This window comes from Oncorhynchus gorbuscha, linkage group LG17, assembly GCF_021184085.1.
Source record: "Oncorhynchus gorbuscha isolate QuinsamMale2020 ecotype Even-year linkage group LG17, OgorEven_v1.0, whole genome shotgun sequence".
Classification (NCBI taxonomy): domain Eukaryota; kingdom Metazoa; phylum Chordata; class Actinopteri; order Salmoniformes; family Salmonidae; genus Oncorhynchus; species Oncorhynchus gorbuscha.
Window position 1 is genome coordinate 13,935,020 of NC_060189.1, and position 27,840 is coordinate 13,962,859.

Genomic DNA, 27,840 nt, shown 5'->3' on the forward strand with positions numbered 1-27,840 from the left:
ACATATTCTCACTCTACACTCCAAAAGCGAGAAAAGCCGACAAAACCCGTTCGTTCAGAGACACCTTTGCCGTGGCCCTCATCGTGCTTGAGTTTTTCTGGTGAAAGTAGACCGATCGGATTTACAGTACCAACTAGAAAGTCCAGTTCCACCAACCGAGATGTCACAGGATCATGACAAGTAAGTGTTTTTAGTCACCACTGCAAGTCCAGCAGAACCAACGTGTTGAGCTCTAACAGTTTATTGAACTTTGGTGCAAAATGACCAATGGATATTTTTTTAGGTGGTTTACCCGCGCAGGTGGATTCTAACGGAGTTACCTGGACTGTGGGAAAGTTAACTTTTTTCCTGCCAGGCAAAACGAGTATGATTCAATCTCCTTATTTATTGTGTTTAGTGATTCAATCTCTATTTATCGTGTTTAGGATCCGTGTGAGCGCCGTTTGGGGTTCATAGCTACAAGCGCTGTTTCTCTGGTCGGGTTCCAGCCTGCACAGCACAGGTGTATATCTCGCCACCTGTCGTGCTAGTTCAGGCGCCTGTTCCGAGTAACGTTCTGCCAACCCGTGTGTTATTGATGGGCGGTTCATTATTTGATTTGGCTCACAGTTATGTGGTTAGACTTTATTTTGTTTGTCGAAGATATTCGCCTTAACCCCCCACCCATATTATTTTCCTAGTTGAGGTTTGAAATGTGTTATCTGATGCCCTAATCCATGGTTGTAATGGCATATCTACTCGAACATGGTACTTGAATCGAAAGAATATCATACATTTTTTCATCATTTTTTGTAGGATTTTTATCTTTGCTCCAGAGTGATAATGTGTGAATGTATTTTGTCCGTTTTTGAGGGCAATGACAAGGAGACTGTTGACTCCAGTGAAATCGTACACCTTTTAGGCGTTGGCCCCTTTAGTCAGAGGAACAATGTAAGCAAGATTTTCTCCGTTGTATTGTAGACACAGTCACTGGACGAATAATTCATGTTGACATAATTATTTAATTGATTGAGATAGTCAATACGAAAATGTTGTATTAAGAAAATGGATTATAATATTCACAAATAGGCCCTTGTTAAAGAAAAATTATACAATGATAAAGACGGGCCTTTTCGTTTTCTTTTCTTAATCTCCTCATTTTAAAACGTTTAATGTAGGCCTTACTGCATAGGCCAGCCTGTTTCACGTGATATCAAAATACGGTGTGAGGCACATGGGGTTCTCTCGCTTCAACCTTTCAGGAAAAACTATTTAGGCTGTTTTTGTTCAGTATCCAATTTAATGATTTTTTCCACATTGAAAACTTTTAGCTATCCTCTTTTGTTTTACAGTGGATTACATATCATCCAATTTTTCTTGGGGGGTGGGGGAATGCGGTGAATAACGGATCTATCGGGTTGCAAATCCCTAACGCCCCAATTCGACATTTTGTGAATGAAACAATTAGATATTGGATTACTAATAATACGTTTGCCTTGACCATACCGAAAAAAATAATCTGCTGTAGCAACTATAGCTTGGAAACCATCCTTACATTCTGTTTGTGCCACTCTGGAGACGCTTTTGTGTGAATTGAGGACAGAAAATGTATGTCTCTTATCACACACTAGCCTCTATAGCATTTTGTTTGTTCATTTAAGAGAGTAGATTTAAGGAATTAAACAAATAAGGCGTGTCTTTATGTCTAAAATGTCATCATTGTTCGCACTTTAAATATTGTGCTAAAAATTAAACCTCAAAGGTTCTGTTTGTGATTCAGTTAAAAACAAAGGCAAACTATTTATTAAAACAATATTTGTGTGATCATCATACACATATATATAACATAGGATTACACCATGCATGTTAGCCTACATTCAAATCACTGAAATAATACAATCTAATTGTTCAATAATGTAGGGATTGTGGGCTATGTAACACCCTCTCACATTCTATGCAATAAATCTTGGTAAAAAATGAATTATAGGTACCAAAACTGTTGTTATTGTAATAATGGACCCTTTCTCTAATACGTAGAATCACCAATCCTGTATGCTCACTTGTACGTAATCGACCATGACTGACTGACTGACTGATACAGTACAGAGAGGATGACTGATTCTCTTCGGCATTGAGTAAGTTAAGGGCCTATGATTATGATGATGACGATGATTGTTTCAAACAGGTTCTTTAAAAATAAAACAACAACCCAGTCATATAAACTCAACCCAGTCATATAAACTCTAACCCTAACCCTCCCTGGAGACAACAGACAGGTAACCAATAGGAAACACTTAACAGTAGACAGGTAACCAATAGGAAACGCTTAACAGCAGACAGGTAACCACTTAACAGCAGACAGGTAACCAATAGGAAACACTTAACTGAAGACATGTAACCAATAGGAAACACTTAACAGTAGACAAGTAACCACTTAACAGCAGACAGGTAACCAATAGGAAACACTTAACAGCAGACAGGTAACCAATAGGAAACACTTAACAGCAGACAGGTAAACACTTAACAGCAGACAGGTAACCAACAGGTAGGAAACACTTAACAGCAGACAGGTAACCAATAGGAAACACTTAACAGCAGACAGGTAACCAATAGGAAACACTTAACAGCAGACAGGTAACCAATAGGAAACACTTAACAGCAGACAGGTAACCAATAGGAAACACTTAACAGCAGACAGGTAACCAATAGGAAACACTTAACAGCAGACAGGTAACCAATAGGAAACACTTAACAGCAGACAGGTAACCAGGACAGGTAACCACACTTAACAGCAGACAGGTAACCAAGGAAACACTAACAGCAGGAAACACTTAACAGCAGACAGGTAACAGAAACACTTAACAGCAGACAGGTAACCAATAGGAAACACTTAACAGCAGACAGGTAACCAATAGGAAACACTTAACAGCAGACAGGTAACCAATAGGAAACACTTAACAGCAGACAGAACAATAGGTAACAACAGCAGACAGGTAACCAAGGAAACACTAACAGCAGAAAACCACACTTAACAGCAACAGGTAACCAATAGGAAACAGACAGGTAACCAATAGGAAACACTTAACAGCAGACAGGTAACCAATAGGAAACACTTAACAGCAGACAGGTAACCATTAGGAAACACTTAACAGCAGACAGGTAACCAATAAAACAGCAGACAGGTAACAGCAGAGACAGGTAACCAATAGGAAACACTTAACAGCAGACAGGTAACCAATAGGAAACACTTAACAGTAGACAAGTAACCACTTAACAGCAGACAGGTAACCAATAGGAAACACTTAACAGTAGACAAGTAACCACTTAACAGCAGACAGGTAACCAATAGGAAACACTTAACAGTAGACAAGTAACCACTTAACAGCAGACAGGTAACCAATAGGAAACACTTAACAGTAGACAAGTAACCACTTAACAGCAGACAGGTAACCAATAGGAAACACTTAACAGCAGACAGGTAACCAATAGGAAACACTTAACAGCAGACAGGTAACCAATAGGAAACACTTAACAGTAACCAATAGACAAACAGCAGACAGGTAACCACACTTAACAGCAGACAGGTAACCAATAGGAAACACTTAACAGCAGACAGGTAACCAATAGGAAACACTTAACAGCAGACAGGTAACCAATAGGAAACACTTAACAGCAGACAGGTAACCAATAGGAAACACTTAACAGCAGACAGGTAACCAATAGGAAACACTTAACAGCAGACAGGTAGAGCAGTAGAGCATCTTTTCTCTCACAGGTAGCTGAGATTTGTTGCACAATCGACTTTCTTGTACAACAGGTCAGGAAGATAAAGAGTGACGTTGTTGATATCTCCAACCTGTTCGTCGGTTGTGAACAATGCAGTGATTGTTGTTCTGACTGTCTGTTGATTTACTTGCTGTCAGTCTGGCCTATCCATCTGATGTGAGTGACTCCCTGTCTGAATCTGAAGTGAACCAGTTAGAGAAACAGGACCATATTAACTAAATATTTATAACTCAGTTCGTCTTTTGTGTGTAGCTTATAATTATGCAACTCCTGGTTTTGACATACACTTTATCTAGCTAGCACATGTTACTTTCCTTCAAGAAATGTGTCACTGCACTCCTGCTAACATCTCTCTCTCTTTCTCTCTCTCTTTCTCTCTCTCTCTCTCTTTTTTCTCCCTTCTCTTTCTCCCCCTCCCCAGTAAGAGGCCGGTCCTGTTGTTGCAGAATGAGCCCAGCTACGGTCAGCGTCGGCCCTACACCAACGAAGACGAGGCGTGGAAGTCGTTCCTGGAGAACCCCCTGACGGCCGCCACAAAGGCAATGATGAGCATCAACGGGGACGAGGACAGCGCCGCTGCCCTGGGCGTGCTCTACGACTACTATAAGGTAACACAGGACCCAGGCTGGTCGACTACAGGCTGGTATGCCTGCTACAAGGTAACACAGGACCCAGGCTGGTCGACTACATGCTGGTATGCCTGCTACAAGGTAACACAGGACCCAGGCTGGTCGACAACAGGCTGGTATGCCTGCTACAAGGTAACACAGGACGCAGGCTGTTCGACTACAGGCTGGTATGCCTGTTACAAGGTAACACAGGACCCAGGTTGGTCGACTACAGGCTGGTATGCCTGCTACAAGGTAACACAGGACCCAGGCTGGTCGACTACAGGCTGGTATGCCTGCTACAAGGTAACACAGGACCCAGGATGGTCGACTACATGCTGGTATGCCTGCTACAACGTAACACAAGACCCAGGCTGGTCGACTACAGGCTTGTATGACTACTACAAAGTAACACAGGACCCAGACTGCTCGACTACAGGCTGGTATGCCAACTAAAAAGTAACACAGGACCCAGGCTGGTCGACTACAGGCTGGTACGTGTACAGGACCCAGGCTGGTTGAATACAGGCTGGTATGACTATTACAAGGTGGCCTAAAAAAACAATAATCAGATGAGTTATTACTGATAGAGGAGCCATGTTCACCCACAGTTATTACTGATAGAGGAGCCATGTTCACCCACAGTTATTACTGATACAGGAGCCATGTTCACCCACAGTTATTACTGATACAGGAGCCATGTTCACCCACAGTTATTACTGATAGAGGAGCCATGTTCACCCACAGTTATTACTGATAGAGGAGCCATGTTCACCCACAGTTATTACTGATAGAGGAGCCATGTTCACCCACAGTTATTACTGATAGAGGAGCCATGTTCACCCACAGTTATTACTGATAGATGTTCACCCACAGTTATTACTGATAGAGGAGCCATGTTCACCCACAGTTATTACTGATAGAGGAACCATGTTCACCCACAGTTATTACTGATAGAGGAGCCATGTTCACCCACAGTTATTACTGATACAGGAGCCATGTTCACCCACAGTTATTACTGATACAGGAGCCATGTTCACCCACAGTTATTACTGATACAGGAGCCATGTTCACCCACAGTTATTACTGATACAGGAGCCATGTTCACCCACAGTTATTACTGATACAGGAGCCATGTTCACCCACAGTTATTACTGATACAGGAGCCATGTTCACCCACAGTTATTACTGATACAGGAGCCATGTTCACCCACAGTTATTACTGATACAGGAGCCATGTGCACTCACAGGTGTTGCGACACTGTTCCACAACAATCCGAGCCATATAGATCGACAGCGTTGGAGAAACTAATTGAATGAAGTAGCTTTACTTCTTGCATCTGTGAAACAGCAAAAACTAGTAGTGTTGCCTATGTAGACATGCTTCTATTGGATGTGGTCAGACTCACAGCGGCTGTGTTTACCTTCCCATGCAGGTGCCCAGAGAGAAGAGAACAATATCCCAGACCAAGACAGAGTCAATGGGCTCTGATGTGGATCCCAACAAAAGGTCCATGTAGGTAGAACATCCCTTTACAAACCACTGGGGAGGGCAAATTTGCTGTGTGCGCATGTGTGTAATTATAGGAACTACTAGGAATTTAGAAGTGAGAGGAATACAGGTCCGCTATGCACCTCACCACACCTCGCTACACCTTACCTTACCTCACCTCACCTTGCCACACCACATCTCACCTCACTACACCTTACCTCACCTTGCCACATCTCACCACACCTCACTACACCTTACCTCACCTTACCACACCTCACCACACCTTACCTTACCACACCTCACCACACCTCACTACACCTTACCTTACCTCACCTTGCCACACCACATCTCACCTCACCACACCTCACTACACCTCATCTCACCTCACTACACCTTACCTCACCTTGCCACACCTCACCACACCTCACTACACCTCACCTTGCCACACCACACCTCACCTCACCTCACCACACCTCACTACACCTTACCTTACCACACCTCACTACACCTCACCTTGCCACACCACACCTCACCTTGCCACACCACACCTCACTACATCTCACCTTGCCACACCACACCACCACACCTCACCACACCTCACCACAACTCACTACACCTCACCTTACCTCACATTGCCACACCACATCTCACCTCACTACACCTCACCACACCTCACCACACCTCACCACACCTCACCACACCTCACTACACCTCACTACACCTTACCTTGCCACACCACACCTCACCTCACCTCACCACACCTCACTACACCTTACCTCACCTCACCACATCTCACCACACCTCACCACACCTCACTACACCTCACTACACCTCACCTCCTCACCTCACCACACCTCACCTCACCTCACCTCACTGTTGGTTTGGTCCTTGTGAAATTTCATCATAAACTGACATTTTACCTGCCGTGTTTTTTGTTTTTCTTCAGGCACTTGATGGCCCCCCTGCAGGAAGCTTCCGTGGCGTCAGTGGAGAGCAGGATCCAGTTCCTGAAGGGCCCCATCAACATCCTGCTGCCCAACCAGCTAACTGGCCAGGACAACAAGAGAGGGGTCCTTTTCCCCTCCCCGGACACCACTGTCACAGTCTCCATCGCCCCCAACTACCCCAACGTCAAGATGGAGGTGCCCTCCCACAGCTTCCACTGTGCCGAGTCCGACAGCCACACGGCAGAGTTCGCCAGGCAGCTCACACACAGCCAGTTCAGCCCTAGCACCCAGCCCCGTACCCCCGACTCCACCTTCCCAGAGACCTACAAGGATGGTTCCCAAGAGGTGTGGACACAACAACAGGAATCCAATAGCCTCTTCTCTAGTCTAAAACCCTCACCACCCTCCTCCACACCCCCGCTCTCAGATCTCTCTCTCCCGTCAGACAATAACCCTTTCACCTGAGCCTCTGGAGCTTACAACAGTGGGTCTCAGCCCTCCCTGTTTTTATTTGAACATTCCAAAATAGCAGACCAGTGTGTTATTATGCCATTGTCTGGCCCACACAATAAAGTGCTGTACTATTTCCCCCCTTCAATAGCCCAGGCCTTTATCTCTCCTCTCTCTCCATTTAACCTGGAGGGGGATTACCTTGGAAAGGGATAACCCAACACAACCCCCTTCACACAGGGAGAAGAGGAAGGAGTGAGGGAAGGAGAGAGGGAAGGAGAGAGGGAGGGTAGGATGGGACGTGGTTTGTTTCCACTTCAGTGAGAGAGAGCAAGAGATGGGAACAGAGAAAATAATGGTTTGATTCCACAGTGTAAGTGAGAGAGAGCAAGAGAGAGAGAGAGTGTGTAACAGAGAAAAATAATGGTAGAGATGCAGCGAGACAGTGTAAGAAAGAAAGAAACACTAAGAGAGAGAGAGAGAGTGAGAGAGAGAGAGCTCCCTATACTCCCTGTAACCCCTGAGAGCGCTAGCTACAACCCTTGTCATGGATGCTTGTCTAAATCCAGACCCTCTCTCCCCATTTCTCTGTCCTCTTTGTGTGCCACAGGTGTTCTCCTTCCCAGGGGATCTCCAGTTACGCATGGCCTCCATCTCGACAGAGGAATACAGCGTGTTTGACACCGTGCCGGGGTAAGCCCTCCAGCCCGGCGCCTGCCCGCTGTCGCTAGCACCCCGCCATTCAGCCCCTGATAGGAGAATAACCTCATTCAGTCAGCAGATTCCCTCAGTTTAAAAGCTACAATGCCAAACATAATGTCATCAGGGACTCAGTGACACTATGAGGATTCGGGGTCACAATCTAACCAATGGGAAGGGACTGATGAGGGTGGTCTTATTCAAGGGGTGACATTTGCAATGTATTTCAGATGTGGAAAATATAGATAATCAATATTTGCATACGGTATTTTCATAAATACTGAAAACACATCTAGATTGTTTAGAATAAAGATAGATACCAGATAAACATCAGCTGAATACTAGATACATCACTTTTTCCATCTCTAGGCCTTCTCTTTCTCTAGCCTGAAATCCAGTCCTGTTTTGTGCCAAACATATGACACGGAGTACAAGGAGTGGAATGTCAGCACAAAGCAGGTCTGGATTTCAGGCTACTCTTTCCCTAAAGTAAAATACAAATGTAGCCTACTGTAGTTTTGTCACTAATATTTATTTCCTGATTAGGAATCATTTTGAGTACACCCTGGATGCTTCCAAGTCGCTGCGTCAGAAGACAGGTGACGGTACCATGACGTACCTGAACAAGGGCCAGTTCTACCCCATCAGCCTCAGGGAGATCGACAACAGCAAGCTGCGGCACCCCATCAGCAAAGTCAGGGTACGACCACACCACCAAGCTAGTTAGTTGTTCTACAGTAGTTCATGGTCAATAACAGAAAACTTTTAGATTGGTCCTTGTCTGTAACTAAATATGTGCAGATAATTTGGCTAGGTCTCTCATGTTAAAGATACATTTTTTGACAGAATAAAGAGAGAAATCTTAGGCTAGTTGGTAGCTATTATGCTAATAGTAGCTAATGTACTAACAAGTAGCAACTTGTTAAGTGGAATGTGTCAGTTAAGCTAGCATGATTGATGGCCCTGGGGTTGTGTGCACCATTTCAGAGTGTGGTGATGGTGGTGTTCGGAGAGGAGAAGTGCAGAGACGACCAGCTGAAGCACTGGAAGTACTGGCACTCCAGACAGCACACAGCCAAACAGAGGTGTCTTGATATTGGTAAGAGCCAATGCTACTGAAACCTACACGGAACACTAGTCCTCAGAAACGCTTGAAGAAGATGCTACACCAAGACATGAAGCCTAGTTTACGGTGCAAAGCACAAGTTAGTACAAGTTTTCCACTGTTATTATCTAAAGCGAGGAAAGACTAAAAACTGGCTAAAACATGAGTTGATTTACCCTTAAAGATTCTTCATGAAGCTTAAATGTTTTATTACCTGCAAACGTCACATTACAAACACTTATTAAATCAGGCCATAGTTTTTATGTCACATAAAGTCACCAGAAGTTCTGCCTGAATGGTTCCGAATACATTTCATCATATTTACCTGACACTCTTCTTACCATACCATCCTGCGCTGTCACGAGTCACTGTTGGTCCCTGAGTTGTTGTGCAACAGCCACCCTCCATCTCCTCCCCCGTGTCACATGCTGTCTCTATCTCAGCTCAACTCGCATGACCTAGAAGGAGAAGCAGCCAGCTAGCCAAGGAGCCAGGCAGACAGACCCACCCAATGAGCCAAAACCTCTATGGCACCTTAAATAAATAACGTAGTAGGAGATCTAGGATGATCAAGTCCCTCTTGTCCATATACTCTTATTCTAAAAGGGAAAAATTATCCTGGATCTGATTGGTTGAACCTTAACAAACCTCTTTAGAACAATACACACGATAGGATAATTTGAGTGGATATTAGACAAGGCCAGTTGTCCTCCTATTTACATTTACTTCACAGTCATAAATGAATGAATGTACTTTTTACTCCAGACATTTTCCCTGACACCCAAAAGTACTCGTTACATTTGGAATGCTTAGCACACAGAACAATTGTCAAATTCACGCACTTATCAAGAAAACATCCCTAGTCATCCCTACTGCCTCTGATCTGGCAGACTCTCTAAACACAAATGCTTAGTTTGTAAATGATGTGTGAGTGTTGGAGTGTGCCCCTGACTATCCTTAAAATGTGCTGTCTGGTTTGTTTAGTATAAAGAATTTGAAATGATTTATACTTTTACTTTTGATATTTAAGTATATTTTAGCAATTACATTTACATTTGAAACTTAATTATTTTTAAAACCAAATACTTTTAGACTTTTACTAAAGTAGTATTTTACTGGGTGACTTTTGCTTGAATCATTTTCTATTAAGGTATCTATACTTTCACTTAAGTATGACAATTGGGTACTTTTTCCACCACTGCCTATTTGTTAATGATACCTGTGTCAACTGAGCTCTATGGTGGCTCCCTGTCGGGACAATACAGCAGCCTAATTCTCTGGAGGTAGACTGATCAATCTTACTCTGCACGCACATACTGTGAAAGGAGAACTTAGTTCTGCTTGACAGAGGAAAGTGTATTGTCTCACTTGAAGTCTGACTTTGATGGAAGGACTGTGGGCGAAAGGTGACCATTGAGACAACCTGCTTGCTTTCCATTAAAGTAGTCAGTCAGCAACGTAGAGGTGCCCTACTAAAACAGTGTGGTTTCTGGCATATGGGTATAGGCCTAATAAAGGACTTTGATGGGATTGGTCAGAACCTAAAGTTTGGAGGCAAGTGCCTCAATTTCCGAAAAATGGCATAGTGAAAACGTTTTCTGAAGGATTAGACTCATAGTACAACAATGCAAGACTACGAGACCAATACCACGGAGCAAGCTTTTTAAGCCGCACCTTTTGAGGACAAAAAGCTTGTTTGTTTATCAAACATCTAAGATGTGGGATGAGACCTCACCAGGGTGGGAGCACATTCTCAATGGTTGTATCTGATACACACTACTGACCTTCACGTCATTCTTATGCAAGGCTTCTAAAACCTTTAATTCAGCCCAGTCCTAATAATGATAATAATAATACTAATAAAAAAGCCTTCCACCTCTCCATACTTAGTATCATAACGTAGCCCCCGCCGCCCTTATCTTTAGCACCCTCTCTTCATTGAATGTCTTATGTCAGTGCAAACTGTACTAACAGTCCATTATGTGTTCCATGGTTTCCAGCTGACTACAAAGAGAGCTTCAACACAATCAGCAACATTGAGGAGATCTCCTACAACGCCATCTCCTTCACCTGGGACATCAATGAGGAGGCCAAGGTGAGGTATAGGAAACGTACCTTTTGGTATGAGGAATCAGAGAGAAAAGGTGAAGGGAGATGGAAAGATAGTTGTAAGCCTAGTTGTTTATCCCTAGAACACGTGATGATGCCAAGTGTTTCTGGAGGATTCGGGTCATCTGATCACAACTTCCTCATCAACATTCTGTGTAAATGTGGCTGAAGATTCTTCCAAAAATAGACTGCCTTCCCTTGCTCTGAAGGTTATAATGTATTTTGGCCATCACAGAAAAGGTGTCAGGTGACGCAAACCAATTTGTCAGCAAGCGATCGTCACACGCTTTGTCCTTTGTTTTCTTCTAAATGCCTATTATGGAAAGTGGTCCTTCGAGTTTTGATCGAAAAATAAAGACATTTATTGGCCCTTGGGGAGTAAGGGGAGTTTTCCCAGTGTTTTGGGTCATTTGGTTGCTTAGAGACCATAGTGAATAGGTACATGTGTGGGTGTTTGTCTGCCGTCCAGGCCCCATTCTAAACTCGTTCTACGTCACACCAATTTCTGAGTTAAAGTGATGCATGTACAAGGGAGGCCTAAGCATCTAGGACTTGCCTACTGCCTAACAATGGGAGTTGGAATGAGGAAACGCGGCAGGGGGGCAGAACTGGATTTGACAGCTAGCGATGGAATCCCGTCCGACCGGGTACGAGGTGACAGACATAATCTACCGTCCCTGACCAGTTTGTTGGGTTGTGAGGGATGGCGTCAACAGACAATCTCACATACGCCTTAGCTTGTGCTTTATGTTCATGGGGTGCTATGACACTGCTACTGTTGACTGTTGTACTGTTAGCCTGGGATGCACAAACAGACTAACAGCTAGACAGTTCATCTATCCCGTCCATCTCCTTGCTCTTTGGTTTTCACTGAGGGACACACACACACACGCACACGCGCACGCACACACACACACACATATAACCAGAGTGTGGATCTTCTCATCTCATGACCTGAGGCCTGTGTCCATAGGACCGAGGACTTCCATCCTTGTGTTTGTACTGTGTATAATCAGTTAGAACCACAGATGAGTCGGGTGTGTGTGTGTGTGTGTGTGTGTGTGTGTGTGTGTGTGTGTGTGTGTGTGTGTGTGTGTGTGTGTGTGTGTGTGTGTGTGTGTGTGTGTGTGTGTGTGTGTGTGTGTGTGTGTGTGTGTGTGTGTGTGTGTGTGTGTGTGTGTGTGTGTGTGTGTGTGTGTGTGCGCATGTATGCAAGATGCTTTACCTTCCCTCGCTGTGTCCCCTGATGATTTAATAACTTAGGCACGCACAGTTTACTCAGAAGGAGGAAATGAAGCAAGGAAATGAAACAAGGCAGAGTAGGAGCAGCCTTTCTCAAATGTTGACACGCTTTGGGCTTCTTGACAAAACACTCTGCAATGATCATGAGAATAGAGCATTATACGATGAGATCATCTTTACGGAAGATGAGCAATTGCAAAAACGTTGAAATGCAACAGACTTACATACGTAGCTCGTGAAACTATGTTGCACCATACATGACTTTACATGAAGTTAGCAACATAGTTTCTTGCAGCAGGCTATTTGATTAAACCAAGGCTATTTGATTAAACCAAGTTTCTTGCAGAAGGCTATTTGATTAAACCAAGGATCTAATTTAGAAAATTGTTACATTCTGCATAAAATGAACTGCAAAAACTAGTTACTAAATAGTTACTTGGTGGCTATTCCAAAAAATTAACAGTTCAGTCTAACTACATAAAATCTGTGCAACTTGCAGTAAAGGTTTTTCAGTATAGTGGTTATATGTTAAGTAAGCATATTGAAATAGTTATTTCTCTAGAAAGCGATCTATTGAAATAGCTTTCCGCTATCTTGTTTTAATGGTTGGCAGTAGAACTGAGTCAACATGTAATTACCACTCTCTGCCAAAAGAGGGAGACACACACCAGTTCAGTGAAGACAGCATGTACATAACAAGGAACCAGACAGAGATCCTTTGCGCCTGAGAATTCAGTGGGAATGCTCTTGAATAACTATTATCTAATTTACTGTGTATGGAACATCAGTTAATGACAAAGAATGGAATTAACATTTTACCCATTTGCATTATTATTATTATTTTATTTAAAAAATATTTTAAAATCTAACCTTCATTTAACTAGGCAAGTCAGTTAAGAACAAATTATTATTTACAACGACGACCTACCCCGGCCAAACCCGGACGATGCTGGGCCAATTGTGCGCCGCCCTATGGGACTCCCAATCACGGCCGGACGTGATACAGCCTGGATACGAACCAGGGACTATAGTGACGCCTCTTACATTGAGATGCAGTGCCTATATTCTGTATCCAAAATATATAAACACGGTATATGCCTTAAGTGTAAGATAATATATAATAATAATAATATAATAATATATGCCATTTAGCAGACGCTTTTATCCAAAGCGACTTACAGTCATGTGTGCATACATTCTACGTATGGGTGGTCCCGGGGATCGAACCCACTACCCTGGCGTTACAAGCGCCATGCTCTACCAACTGAGCTACAGAAGGACCGTAAACTGTGCACAATCACTGTAATGTTTAACATAGAGGCAATGGAACACATCTCTTTTGTTAATGTATCAAACTCCCCCTCCTCCTCCTCCCTTCTGTCCGCCCCATCCTCCTATGAGCCAGTCAGGAACCACCTCCTATGTAATTCAATGTAATTCCAATTTGCATGTTATGTGTTGCTATGCACAGTTTTAATGTACCTGAATTACTCCACAAACAAAATTTGAAAAACAAAGTCATAAATCTTGCTCCTCCTCTTCCGCCTTCATCATCCTCTTCCTCCTCTTCCTCATTTTCCTTCTCCTCTTCCTCCTCCTCAGATCTTCATCTCGGTCAACTGTCTGAGCACAGACTTCTCTTCCCAGAAGGGTGTGAAAGGCCTGCCCCTGAACCTGCAGATAGACACCTACAGCTACAACAACCGCAGCAACAAGCCCATCCACCGGGCCTTCTGCCAGATCAAGGTGTTCTGTGACAAGGGAGCTGAGAGGAAGATCAGAGACGAGGAGAAGAAGCAGTCCCGTAGGAAGGGCAAGAGCACCGACAGCAACACCAGTCTGGGATCATGTGAGTACACACACACACACACACACACACACACACACACACACACACACACACACACACACACACACACACACACACACACACACACACACACACACACACACACACACACACACACACACACACACACACACACACACACACACACACACACACACACACACACACAGTCAAAGCATGTGTATACGCGGACATTTGGTGCTATATTTTTTGTGATCACACACACACGTCTATCTTGCAATGATGCAAATCAACTAATCTGATTATTTGTCATTTTTGCGCCTCCATAGATGTGGACGTTAAAGTCCCTTTCCTTCAGAAGCGTAATGATGTCACAACCTTTAAGATGATGTCTGACTTTGAGACCCAGCCGGTTCTCTTTATCCCTGACATCCACTTCTCCATCTTCCAGCGCCATGTGAGTACCTAGCCCCTAAACACTGACATGTGGTCAGTTTTTATTTGACCCTCTAAAGGTTATGGTTAGGACTTGGGGAGGGTAAGCTGATCCTAGATCTGTGTCTAAGGGTCAGCATTCTGGGCCAGGTCACGGAAGACAGGGTTATGCAGAGTATAGCTACCACATAAATCATGTTAATCAACGGTACCTGTGACATTCAAACTGATATAAAAACACAGTTTGGTTTTCCTAGTATAGTGTAGTTGTGGTGATAAGGCTGTTATCAGATTCATTGGAACAAAATGATAAACCCCAACCCTTTTTTGAATGCATTCCGCAAAAACATTTTAAAAAAAATAGAAAATTCATTGTTTTTATCTATGTACGCTACCTTTCAAAAGTTTGGGGTCACTTAGAAATGTCCTTGTTTTTGAAAGAAAAGCACATTGTCCATTAAAATAACATAAAATTGATCAGAAATACAGTGTAGACATTGTTAATGTCGTAGCTGGAAATGGCAAATTTTTTATGGAATATCTACATAGGCGTACAGAGACCCATTATCAGCAACCATCACTCCTGTGTTCCAATGACACATTGTGTTAGCTAATATCATTTTAAAAGGCTAACTGATCATTAGAAAACCCTTCCGCAATTATGTTAGCACAGCTGAAAACTGTTGTCTGATTAAAGAAGCAACAAAACTGGCCTTCTTTAGACTATTTGAGTATCTGGAGTATCAGCATTTGTGGGTTCGATTACAGGCTCAGAATGGCCAGAAACAAAGAACTTTTTTTTGAAACTTGTCAGTCTATTCTTGTTCTGAGGAATGAAGGCTATTCCATGCAAGAAACTGAAGATCTCGTACAACGCTGTGTACTACTCCCTTCGCAGAACAGCACAATCTGCCATTGGAACACAGGAGTGATGGTTGCTGATAATGGGCCCCTGTACGCCTATGTAGATATTCTATAAAAAATAAAAAATAAAATCTGCCGTTGCCAGCTACAATAGTCATTTACAACATCAACAATGTCTACACTGTATTTCTGATCAATGTGATGCTATTTTAATGGACAACATTTTTTTTAAATATTTTTAAACAAGGACATTTCTATGTGACCCCAAACTTTTGAACAGTAGTGTATATTTGCACTAGTGGTTAACAACAGCCATACATTTAGATTACATAGTAGTTATATCTATTAAGATAATATACCATACTTGGTGCTGATTCAATCATAAAATCCTTATCAAAGGGCATTTGAATGCAACTTCAACCAGCCTCTGACTACCAAAGTGTCCAGTCCACCCTCTCCGTGTCTCTTTCAGACTTCTAAAGAGCCACTCATTCTGGCAGTCCTTCACTAAATACCAGGAGTTCTTTAGATAGTGGATATCCCTTAAGGCAATCTTACTTTAGGGTGTAGGGGATTTTGCCCATTGTTAATAGATGAATTAGAGACCAAACCCTAGTGTTTGAAGTCTAAGCCCTGAACACCATTGATGTCCAGTGTGTTATGAGGGATCAGAGTTAAGACATTTCAGAAATGTTCCCAAAAATTCCAGAAATCCTTGTTGAATTGACAGAATAGTTTATTTTGGAACTCTACATTTTTTACCTTTATTTAACTAGGCAAGTCAGTTAAGAACAAATTCTTATTTTCAAAGACAGCCTAGGAACAGTGGGTTAACTGCCTGTTCAGGGGCAGAACAACAGATTGGTACCTTGTCAACTCGAGGATTTGAACTTGCAACCTTTCAGTTACTAGTCCAACGCTCTAGCCACTAGGCTACCCTGCCGCCCAAGAGGGATGTGCTATGTCTATGCCATGTTATGACGTTGTATAGCCCGTCCAGCACTCCTCATGACAGTCATTCCTCTCCAGCTGGTTGGGCCAGGTGACTGGTCTTTCCTCTCCAGCTGGTTGGGCCAGGTGACTGGTCATTCCTCTCCAGCTGGTTGGGCCAGGTGACTGGTCATTCCTCTCCAGCTGGTTGGGCCAGGTGACTGGTCATTCCTCTCCAGCTGGTTGGGCCAGGTGAAGGGGTCATTCCTCTCCAGCTGGTTGGGCCAGGTGACGGGTCATTCCTCTAAAGCTGGTTGGGCCAGGTGACGGGTCATTCATCTCCAGCTGGTTGGGCCAGGTGACGGGTCATTCCTCTCCAGCTGGTTGGGCCAGGTGACTGGTCATTCCTCTCCAGCTGGTTGGGCCAGGTGCCGGGTCATTCCTCTAAATTAAAGCTGGTTGGGCCAGGAGACGGGTCATTCATCTCCAGCTGGTTGGGCCAGGTGACGGGTCATTCCTCTCCAGCTGGTTGGGCCAGGTGAAGGGTCATTCCTCTCCAGCTGGTTGGGCCAGGTGACTGCTCATTCCTCTCCAGCTGGTTGGGCCAGGTAGGGGTCATTCCTCTAAAGCTGGTTGGGCCAGGTGACGGGTCATTCATCTCCAGCTGGTTGGGCCAGGTGACGGGTCATTCCTCTCCAGCTGGTTGGGCCAGGTGACGGGTCATTCCTCTCCAGCTGGTTGGGCCAGGTGACTGGTCCCAGACCCCCACACTCTGTCAGTCGCCGCCTGCAGAGTGGTGTTCTCTGGGATGTATATATGATCACCATGGACAAGCAGCTCTTTCTGTTTTCAAGACCTATTAGAAAGAACGGACTAGTCGACTGGTGCCTGGCCAATATCAGTGTAACTTTGTCACTATGAGATCAGAGGGTTTGTCCCAAATGGCACCCTATTTACTATGTAGTGCAGTACACTACTGTTGACCATAGCCCTATGGGCCTCAGTCAAAAGTAGTGCACCTATTTCATATATAGTGCACTACTTTTGACAAGGGCCAAAAAGTAGTGCACTATATAGGGAGCCATTTCAGACACAACCATATAATTTGTTTTTACCTTTATTTAACTAGGCAAGTCAGTTAAGAACAAATTCTTATTTTCAACGACAGCCTAGGAACAGTGGGTTAACTGCCTGTTCAGGGGCAGAACAACAGATTTTTACCATGTCAGCTCTGGGTTTTGATCTTGCAACCTTTCGGTTCCTTGTCCAACACTCTAACCACCAGGCTGCCTTGGTCACACCTTATATGGTTCCTGGCTGGTAAACAGTTTCAACTCCTACTCAGGACAAGGTGCAGGTCAGGGTGACTAAAACATACAGTGTAGACCTGCCAATTGGCCAGGATACTGTAATCATGTAATATCATGGGATTGGGTGTTGGTTATATAACCTGGGAGGTTCCAGTGCCATCTGATAGGTGGAGATGGCCTTGGGATAGATCCAAAGGTTTCTAGGTGTGTGAGTAAAATGATCTTACACAGTGCTTCAACGAATCCAAACATGTTTGGAATCACTCTCATATGCGTGAATATCTCATCATTTCAATATCATTGATTATGGAAGCCCAGTGGTTTCTTAATACGGCACCTAATGCAGTATGTCTAGAGTAGATTGCACCTGTTGCACTTGTGACTTGGCTTGATGCGAAGGGGACAGGAGACAGAGGGGAGTGTAGCACACGTCTGTCTACGTGTGGTATGTCAGGTCTCTCTCCATTCCCCAACAACACACCTCTTCCTGGCACTGGCAGTGCTCCTAGCCACGCCTGGACTCTGAACCCTCCTTGGCTTAGCAGTGTGATATCACATGGCCCTCAGGGTGGTTGCTGGAAGCCTAGAGTGAAACATTTTCCCTAGACCTGGAAGATGGGCAGTTGTTTTAATTCATCCCTGTGGCTCTGTAGAAAGTGAACTTTGACTGCTCCCTGTTGGCCACAGTGGCACCAGGGTCCGTTCATGAGGTTTGCGTATTTGAAAATATTATTGCTACTGAAAACGAACATGAGTGTTTCACATTGGACAAGTCCAGGTAGTCCCTCCCTGTTTCAGTCCATTTGGTGCATAATGAACATGACCCAGCTGAGCTGACTGAGTTCTCTGGTTTCTGGGCCACATGGCGTTGCTGACATGCAGGGTGGTCTGAGCTGAAAATAAACCTTTACTGTTTACCATTCTGATCCAGCCTGGAAGGAAAACGTTTATTTTGACACACGATTGGCATAAAATGGCAACCCAGTAAATCTCTAGCCCTCCTATCAGTTAGTGATTAGCAGGGGGACTTGGCTTCCTCTGAGAATAGACTATTGATTTGGCCTGGTTCAGGTGTTGAGTACATGCTCCTTAACTACACAGTGGAGTAGTACACACTAACAACCTGGACCAGAACTAATATTGATTATACATTTCACAATTCCTCCTAAAATATGGACACTGCTTAGTTACAACACACGACTGCACTCTGTTACCTGTGAATGTGTTTAGTATTGATAAGACAATCAATGAAGGTATGGAAACCAGGTTGGAAGGCAAGTGGGCCAATTAAATGTATCCTTCTAACCAGGTCAGAGGGCGAGTGGGCCAATTAAATGTATCCTTCTAACCAGGTCAGAGGGCGAGTGGGCCAATTAAATGTATCCTTCTAACCAGGTCAGAGGGCGAGTGGGCCAATTAAATGTATCCTTCTAACCAGGTTGCACTTATCTTGTGCTGCAAGAATGGCCTTTAGGATTTATGAATCGAAAGTGTTACTCAAAATAATCTGAACTGCTTATTAAAGTAATAAATTAAAGCATGCTCTCATGTTGAGGGGAAAATATTTAAATCATATCCAAAACAATGTCATCAGTTTTGATTTAAGAGGTCCCTTAGGATTGTTGACACAGCCCACAAAGTTCAATAGACCTGTTCCATATTAGATCAAATGACCTATTTCATATGTATGACTGTTTTTTCACCCTTGACCCATATCATTCCCTCCCCTCATTCTCTGTTTTCTTTCTCCCTCTTCACCCTTATTCTCCCTCTTCTCTCTCGTTCTCCCTCCATTCTCTCTCTTTCTCTATGCAGCCCTTCTCACAAGAAGATGGAGAGGAAAGGTGAGTTCCTGGAAACATTGACTTCACGCTAATTAGTTTTATTGGACAAGTAGATGGAAAAGGGCTGGAGTAAATAAAGTATGGCCACTCATATGGTAGCTGTTCGACCGAGACAACCTTTAGCTCTTCCAGTTTCCACCTTCAACTCTCCCAGTGTCAACCTTTAGCTCTTCCAGTGTCAACCTTTAGCTCTTCCAGTGTCAACCTTTAGCTCTTCCAGTTTCCACCTTTAGCTCTCCCAGTTTCCACCTTTAGCTCTCCCAGTTTCCACCTTTAGCTCTCCCTGTTTCAATCTTTAGCTCTTCCAGTTTCAATCTTTAGCTCTTCCAGTTTCCACCTTTAGCTCTTCCAGTTTCCACCTTTAGCTCTTCCAGTTTCCACCTTTAGCTCTTCCAGTTTCCACCTTTAGCTCTTCCAGTTTCCACCTTTAGCACATCCAGTTTCCACCTTTAGCTCTCCCAGTTTCCACCTTTAGCTCTTCCAGTTTCCACCTTTAGCGCTTCCAGTTTCCACCTTTAGCTCTTCCAGTTTCCACCGTTAGCTCTTCCAGTTTCCACCTTTAGCTCTTCCAGTTTCAATCTTTAGCTCTTCTAGTTTCCACCTTTATCTCTCCAAGTTTCAATCTTTAGCTCTTCCAGTTTCCACCTTTAGCTCTCCCAGTTTCAATCTTTAGCTCGCCCAGTTTCCACCTTTAGCTCTCCCAGTTTCAATCTTTAGCTCGCCCAGTTTCCACCTTTAGTTCTTCCAGTTTCCACCTTTAGCTCTTCCAGTTTCCACCTTTAGCTCTTCCAGTTTCAATCTTTAGCTCTTCTAGTTTCCACCTTTATCTCTCCAAGTTTCAATCTTTAGCTCTTCCAGTTTCCACCTTTAGCTCTCCCAGTTTCAATCTTTAGCTCTCCCAGTTTCCACCTTTAGCTCTCCCAGTTTCCACCTTTAGCTCTCCCAGTTTCCACCTTTAGTTCTTCCAGTTTCCACCTTTAGCTCTTCCAGTTTCAATCTTTAGCTCTTCCAGTTTCAATCTTTAGCTCTTCCAGTTTCAATCTTTAGCTCTTCCAGTTTCCACCTTTAGCTCTTCCAGTTTCCACCTTTAGCTCTTCCAGTTTCCACCTTTAGCTCTTTCAGTTTCCACCTTTAGCTCTCCCAGTTTCCACCTTTAGCTCATCCAGTTTCCACCTTTATCTCTTCCAGTTTCAACATTTAGCTCTTCCAGTTTCAATCTTTAGCTCTTCCAGTTTCCACCTTTAGCTCTTCCAGTTTCCACCTTTAGTTCTTCCAGTTTCCACCTTTAGTTCTTCCAGTTTCCACCTTTAGCTCTTCCAGTTTCCACCTTTAGCTCTTCCAGTTTCCACCTTTAGCTCTTCCAGTTTCAATCTTTAGCTCTTCCAGTTTCAATCTTTAGCTCTTCCAGTTTCCACCTTTCGCTCTTCCAGTTTCCACCTTTAGTTCTTCCAGTTTCCACCTTTAGCTCTTCCAGTTTCCACCTTTAGTTCTTCCAGTTTCCACCTTTAGTTCTTCCAGTTTCCACCTTTAGCTCTTCCAGTTTCAATCTTTAGCTCTTCCAGTTTCAATCTTTAGCTCTTCCAGTTTCCACCTTTAGCTCTTCCAGTTTCAACATTTAGCTCTTCCAGTTTCCACCTTTAGCTCTTCCAGTTTCCACCTTTAGCTCTTCCAGTTTCCACCTTTAGCTCTTCCAGTTTCCACCTTTAGCTCTTCCAGTTTCCACCTTATCTTCCAGTTTCCACCTTTAGCTCTTCCAGTTTCCACCTTTAGTTCTTCCAGTTTCCACCTTTAGCTCTTCCAGTTTCAATCTTTAGCTCTTCCAGTTTCAATCTTTAGCTCTTCCAGTTTCAATCTTTAGCTCTTCCAGTTTCAATCTTTAGCTCTTCCAGTTTCCACCTTTAGCTCATCCAGTTTCCACCTTTAGCTCTTCCAGTTTCCACCTTTAGCTCTTCCAGTTTCCACCTTTAGCTCTTCCAGTTTCCACCTTTAGCTCTTCCAGTTTCCACCTTTAGCTCTTCCAGTTTCCACCTTTAGCTCTTCCAGTTTCCACCTTTAGCTCTTCCAGTTTCAATCTTTAGCTCTTCCAGTTTCAATCTTTAGCTCTTCCAGTTTCAATCTTTAGCTCTTCCAGTTTCAAGCTCTTTAGCTCTTCCAGTTTCCACCTTTAGCTCTTCCAGTTTCCACCTTTAGCTCTTCCAGTTTCCACCTTTAGCTCTTCCAGTTTCAATCTTTTAGCTCTTCCAGTTTCAACCTTTAGCTCTTCCAGTTTCCACCTTTAGCTCTTCCAGTTTCCACCTTTAGCTCTTCCAGTTTCCACCTTTAGCTCGTCCAGTTTCCACCTTTAGCTACACCAGTTACTTCTAAGAAAGACCCTGAGGGCTGTTTGTGTCATGGTCTATTACGTAGTTGTTAGGGTTGTTAGGGTGGTTGTTAGGGTGGTTGTTAGAGTGGTTGTTAGGGTTGTTAGGTTGGTTATTAGGGTTGTTAGGGCCTTCCTGCTATTTCTCTGGGAGAGGGCCTCACAGGCTTAACTTTAGCTCTTCCAGTGTGTGTGTGTTCCAGTTTGTGTGTGTGTTTCCACCTTTAGCTGTGTGTGTGTGTGTGTGTGTGTGTGTGTGTGTGTGTGTGTGTGTGTGTGTGTGTGTGTGTGTGTGTGTGTGTGTGTGTGTGTGTGTGTGTGTGTGTGTGTGTGTGTGTGTGTGTGTGTGTGTGTGTGCGTGCATACGTGAGTGTCTGTGTGAGTGCATAAGCGCTCTAAACCAACCTGTCGTGTGTGTCCATTGCAGTTCGGGCATGAAGAGATCGCTCTACGCCGAGGATGAGTTTGGTTCACCTTCCAATAAGCTGGCCAGAATGGACAAGCCCAAGAAAGGTATGACGTGTGTGCGTGTGCCCGCCCTGCCCATGCGCTGTGTATACACTACTGATAAGGTCACTGTCCAACACAAAACCAGAGAGAGGGCTAGGTATGGAGAGGGAGGAGTGTGTGTGTTATGGCTTGCCTTGAAGGCCACCAACACCCCATCACACACAAATCAAATCAAATGTATTTATATAGCCCTTCGTACATCAGCTGATATCTCAAAGTGCTGTACAGAAACCCAGCCTAAAACCCCAAACAGCAAGCAATGCTGGTGTAGAAGCTAGGAAAAACTCCCTAGAAAGGCCAAAACCTAGGAAGAAACCTAGAGAGGAACCAGGCTATGAGGGGTGGCCAGTCCTCTTCTGGCTGTGCCAGGTGGAGATTATAACAGAACATGGCCAAGATGTTCAAATGTTCATAAATGACCAGCATGGTCAAATAATAGGTCTGGGACAGGTAGCATGTCCGGTGAACAGGTCAGGATTCCATAGCCGCAGGCAGAACAGTTGAAACTGGAGTAGCAGTACGGCCAGGTGGACTGGGGACAGCAAGGAGTCATCATGCCAGGTAGTCATGAGGCATGGTCCTAGGGCTCAGGTCCTCCGAGAGAGAGAGAGAAAGAATGAGAGAAAGAGAGAATTAGAGAGAGCATACTTAAATTCACACAGGACACCTGATAAGACAGGAGAAGTACTCCAGATATAACAAACTGACCCTAGCCCCCCGACACATAAAATACTGCAGCATAAATACTGGAGACTGAGACAGGAGGGATCAGGAGACACTGTGGCCCCATCCGATAATACCCCCGGACAGGCCCAAACAGGAAGGATATAACCCCACCCACTTTGCCAATGCACATCCCCCACACCACTAGAGGGATATCTCCAACTTACCATCCTGAGACAAGGCCGAGTATAGCCCACAAAGATCTCTGCCACGGCACCACCCAAGGGGGGGGGCGCCAACCCAGACAGGAAGATCACATCAGTGACTCAACCCACTCAAATGACGCACCCCTCCTAGGGACGGCATGAAAGAGCACCAGTAAGCCAGTGACTCAGCCCCCTGTAATAGAGAATCCCAGTGGAGAGAGTGGAACTGGCCAGGCAGAGACAGCAAGGGTGGTTCGATACTCCACACACCCCAGGGGGTGAAAAATCTGACTATGTACCTTTGAGCAAGGCACTAAACCCTAATTGCTCCTGTAAGTTGCTCTGGATAAGAGCGTCTGCTAAAATTGTTGAATTTTGCGTTTATATTGCAGCAGTGTGCATGTGTGTGTCACTATGCTGTGTGAGGTATTGACCACATGAGACTGGAACATAGTGAGATGCTCAGATGTCCAAACCCACATCAAGGGCTTCACCACTGTTAGTTTCAGCAGAAAATATATCTGACATTGCCAAGTGTGTGTGTGTGTGTGTGTGTGTGTGTGTGTGTGTGTGTGTGTGTGTGTGTGTGTGTGTGTGTGTGTGTGTGTGTGTGTGTGTGTGTGTGTGTGTGTGTGTGTGTGTGTGTGTGTGTGTGTGTGTGTGTGTGTGATCAATATGTCTCACTGCATGCCTGCTCTCTCCTGTGTAGTTCTGCTGTATGTGCGTAGGGAGACAGAGGAGGTGTTTGATGCGGTCATGCTGAAGAACCCAACAATGAACGGGCTGGTGGAAGCAGTAAGTTCTTACTCAATATGAACAGGAAATGAACACTGCCAGACATATGGTGTCCGTTATGGGAGGCTGGTCCCTTTGCATCCCTCCAGTGACACGGCCCACTCTGCCACACAGACTCCTCTATTCTGCAATTACCCATGTCCACTATCTTTCTCTCTCAGCTTGATGCTAAATCAACTCAGCATGAGAGAGAGGGAGAGCTATGACCTCAACTCTTTCCTCTAAATGAAGTAGAGGGACAGACTGAGAGAGTGAAAGAGAATGAGAAAGGAGGATGCTCAAGGAGGACAGAGGGTCTCTGCTTCTCCGTATAGTCATTCAGCCTTCCCCTCACGTGGGGGTGCTGTGGTTCTGATCAGGGGGGTCTGTCTGTCTGGCTTAGTGCATTAAGACAAAGGGGACAGAGGACATCCCTCAGCAGGGGACAACAGGGGCTGTGGGGAAACTAGACATGGGTCTCCAACCGCCTCCGCAACAGGCAAAATGAGTCATGACAGGACTGGACCTGGCCTCTCAACAGGCCAAATGAGTCGTGACAGGACCTGGCCTCTCAACAGGCCAAATGAGTCGTGACAGGACCTGGCCTCTCAACAGGCCAAATGAGTCGTGACTGGACCTGGCCTCTCAACAGGCCAAATGAGTCGTGACAGGACCTGGCCTCTTAACAGGCCAAATGAGTCGTGACAGGACTGGACCTGGCCTCTCAACAGGCCAAATGATTCGTGACAGGACTGGACCTGGCCTCTCAACAGGCCAAATGATTCGTGACAGGACTGGACCTGGCCTCTCAACAGGCCAAATGAGTCGTGACAGGACTGGACCTGGCCTCTCAACAGGCCAAATGAGTCGTGACAGGACTGGACCTGGCCTCTCAACAGGCCAAATGATTCGTGACAGGACTGGACCTGGCCTCTCAACAGGCCAAATGAGTCGTGACAGGACTGGACCTGGCCTCTTAGTTTCTCTGGGAGGGAAGTGTGAACAGCTGGGGAGAAAATGTGGGCAAAGATACCGCACATCTCTCTTTTCTTTCCTGGTTGAATTCAGATTGTGTTTAATGTCTGCCATTCGACCTGAGTAATTGTTAGAGTGGCGTATTGTATATTTCATTTCCATTCTCTTCTTTCAAAAGAGAGACTACTGTATTTACAAGCCTTTGTTGCTCCGCTTCTTCTAGATATCTGAGAAATACAACGTGCCGCTCCAGAAAGTGGGGAAAGTCTACAAGAAATGCAAGAAAGGGTAAGTTGTTCTTATCAACGGTAAATCTATTTACCATGATTTAAGAATTCTACAACAAGTAAAAGTTATATTTGTGAAGAATCAGGCCTTTTATGTATTTTACACAACATAAGACTCTGACCATAGAAATGTAATGATTTTATTTTATTACTGTGATACTGACATTTCTATCTGTCCCTCTGTTAGGATTCTAGTCAACATGGATGACAACATCATCAAACACTATTCCAACGAAGACACCTTCCAGATCTCTATGGAGGAGCTAGGGGGCATTTATAAACTCACCCTGACTGAAATCTGATTGGCCCAAAGGGAGGGGTGGGGAGTGATTGACACTATCACCGCTCAGTCCGCAAAGAGTGTGGCGATAGGGCAGCTTGTAAAGTTGTTGTAAATGTAAAGACTCTTAGTTTACAGATACACATTGCATTGGCCCAGGCACCAAAAATGGACAGAATGTCTCAGACATTAGCCATATATACAGTCCACTAGCCTGGTCCCAGATCTGTTGTTAGGCTTGCCAATGATCATTGCTTTGTTTCGAGACAGCATAGACAGATCTGGGACCAGGTTTAAACTGCCCACCTGTCTGAGAGTCTGTGTTCTTCATTTTTTGTGATGTTACAAAGCCACTGCTCTTATGCCATGATGACATTGTGTTGATGGCTTGATGTAGACTTTTCCTACTTTTTTGATACTTTTGTATATAAGAATTGAGTCTGACAAGAAACCCTCTTAGCTATGTCTTATGCTGAGGCCATTTGAGAATCTTTGTTTATTTGTGTGGCGTGTCTCTCAGTATCTTTGTGTTGTATATGGTATAAGTGAAAGCATCAGTCTAATAGTGCATTGCTTTTGGCATTAGCGTCATAGTGATCTGGAGATGTATGCAATCGTTTAGCCTGGTCCTCGATCTGTTTGGTCTGTCTTGCCAATTCATGTAGGGATTGTCAAGCCAGACAAGGCATTCTATCTGCCCCCTTGGAAAGGGTTGTCACTAGTTACCACCGCCACAAAGTCCAAATTGGCTATATTGTAAAATTAATGAAAACTAAAATGCAGCTTTTTGGTCTTAATTTAAGGTAAGGGTTAGGAATAAGTTTAGCTGTGTGGTTAGGGTTAGGAATAAAGTTAGCAGTGTAGTTAGAGTTAAGGTTACGGTTCGGGTAAGGTTTAAAATCAGATTTTAAAGAAGAGAAATTGTAGAAATAGACCGGGTTTAGCCATAATTATGACTATGTGGCTGTGGTAACTAGTGACGAACCTCGGAATGCCATAGTACTAAAGACAGATCTTAATCTATTAAATTAGGATATCTATTAGGATATTTCGCACACAAGGTGAGTGCAAACGCGTATTGTAAATAGAGAGGATGGATTGGCCTGGTTGGCTTACTCACTGTATTGATACTACACATCCTGGCAGTATTTAGTATGTATGTAATGTACACACTACCACAGTCTGGCAGTTAGTATGATATAATCTGTGTTTGTTGCTACTGTATGTGTGTTTTGAGAATAAGCATGTAATGTATGTGTGTGTCATATGGATTCTGGATAGAATGGAGAGCAGACATTTTCCCTCATACTGCTTTAGCATATGGCCTCTTCATAAGTATTACATGTCAAAAAATGATAATAAGATAAAAATGTATCAACCCTTCTGTCCCTCAGCTATGGTGTGAATAGGATTCAGACCACAGGAGGCTGCTGATGGGAGGACGGCTCATAATAATGGCCAGAACAGAGCAAATGGAATGACATCGAACACCTGGAAACCACGTTTAATGTATTTGATACCATTCCACTGATTCCACTCCAGTCAATACCATGAGCTTGTTCTCCCCAGTTAAGGTGCCACCAACCTCCTGTGATTGACTATTAGTCTATTAGTACAAGGGAAGTGCAATAAGGCAGTGATTGAAGCTCAAACACATTCAGATGGACAGATTTTCCCTTTCTTTTCATACACATATCAGACACAGTAATAGTGTGATAACATGACATTTGTGTCCATTTGAAAAATGTGGGGGACATTGTTTTCCTTGTGTACCTTCACAGCTCCTCTTTGCACCAGAGAAACAAAGTGATGCTCCAGCACTTATTTATAATTTCAGCCAGTAGTTTTAAAAGTAGTGCTCACCAGCCAAAACCTGTTCCCGGATATTGTCCACTAACATAGACATTCGCATGATAAGTTACGCCCTGCAACAATAACAAAATGCTTTAAAATGTTTTATTCGTATGATATGTTAAGTGGTTAATATCCCGGATTGTATCTTTAATGTCTATATATTTATTATGAGAGTGGGAAAAAGGGGTATTTTTTACCATATACACTGAACAAAAATATAGATGCAACATGCGTGTTGGTATTCATGAGCTGAAATAAAAGATCCCAGATATTTTCCACATGCACAAAAAGCTTATTCCTCTAAAATGTTTTGCACAAATTT

The 27,840-nt window shown here is 44.0% G+C and overlaps 1 protein-coding gene across 2 annotated transcripts; it reads left to right on the forward strand.

Moving 5' to 3' along the window:
- Window positions 1-27,840, forward strand: LOC124002141 (grainyhead-like protein 1 homolog). Of its 2 annotated transcripts, none has more exons than XM_046309447.1 (15): window positions 1-180; window positions 4,187-4,373; window positions 5,810-5,889; window positions 6,812-7,157; window positions 7,873-7,955; window positions 8,508-8,661; window positions 8,949-9,060; window positions 11,067-11,161; window positions 14,020-14,266; window positions 14,557-14,684; window positions 19,582-19,610; window positions 22,397-22,482; window positions 24,058-24,143; window positions 25,321-25,385; window positions 25,572-27,840. In XM_046309447.1, exons 1-15 carry the CDS (start codon window positions 161-163, stop codon window positions 25,684-25,686), a joined length of 1,833 nt encoding a protein of 610 aa, XP_046165403.1. In that variant the 5' UTR covers window positions 1-160; the 3' UTR covers window positions 25,687-27,840. The 2 variants fall into 2 exon arrangements, with proteins under 2 accessions (XP_046165403.1, XP_046165404.1); XM_046309448.1 differs by lacking the exon at window positions 1-180 and adding an exon at window positions 213-364.

What these genes read in the sequence shown, in the direction of transcription:
- LOC124002141 (XM_046309447.1), top strand. Translation starts at nt 161, where the DNA reads ATGTCACAGGATCATGACAA. An exon ending in ACAAGGATGGTTCCCAAGAG is followed by an intron (nt 7,158 to 7,872) that starts GTGTGGACACAA and finishes TGTGTGCCACAG; the next exon opens with GTGTTCTCCTTCCCAGGGGA. An exon ending in TACAAGAAATGCAAGAAAGG is followed by an intron (nt 25,386 to 25,571) that starts GTAAGTTGTTCT and finishes TCCCTCTGTTAG; the next exon opens with GATTCTAGTCAACATGGATG.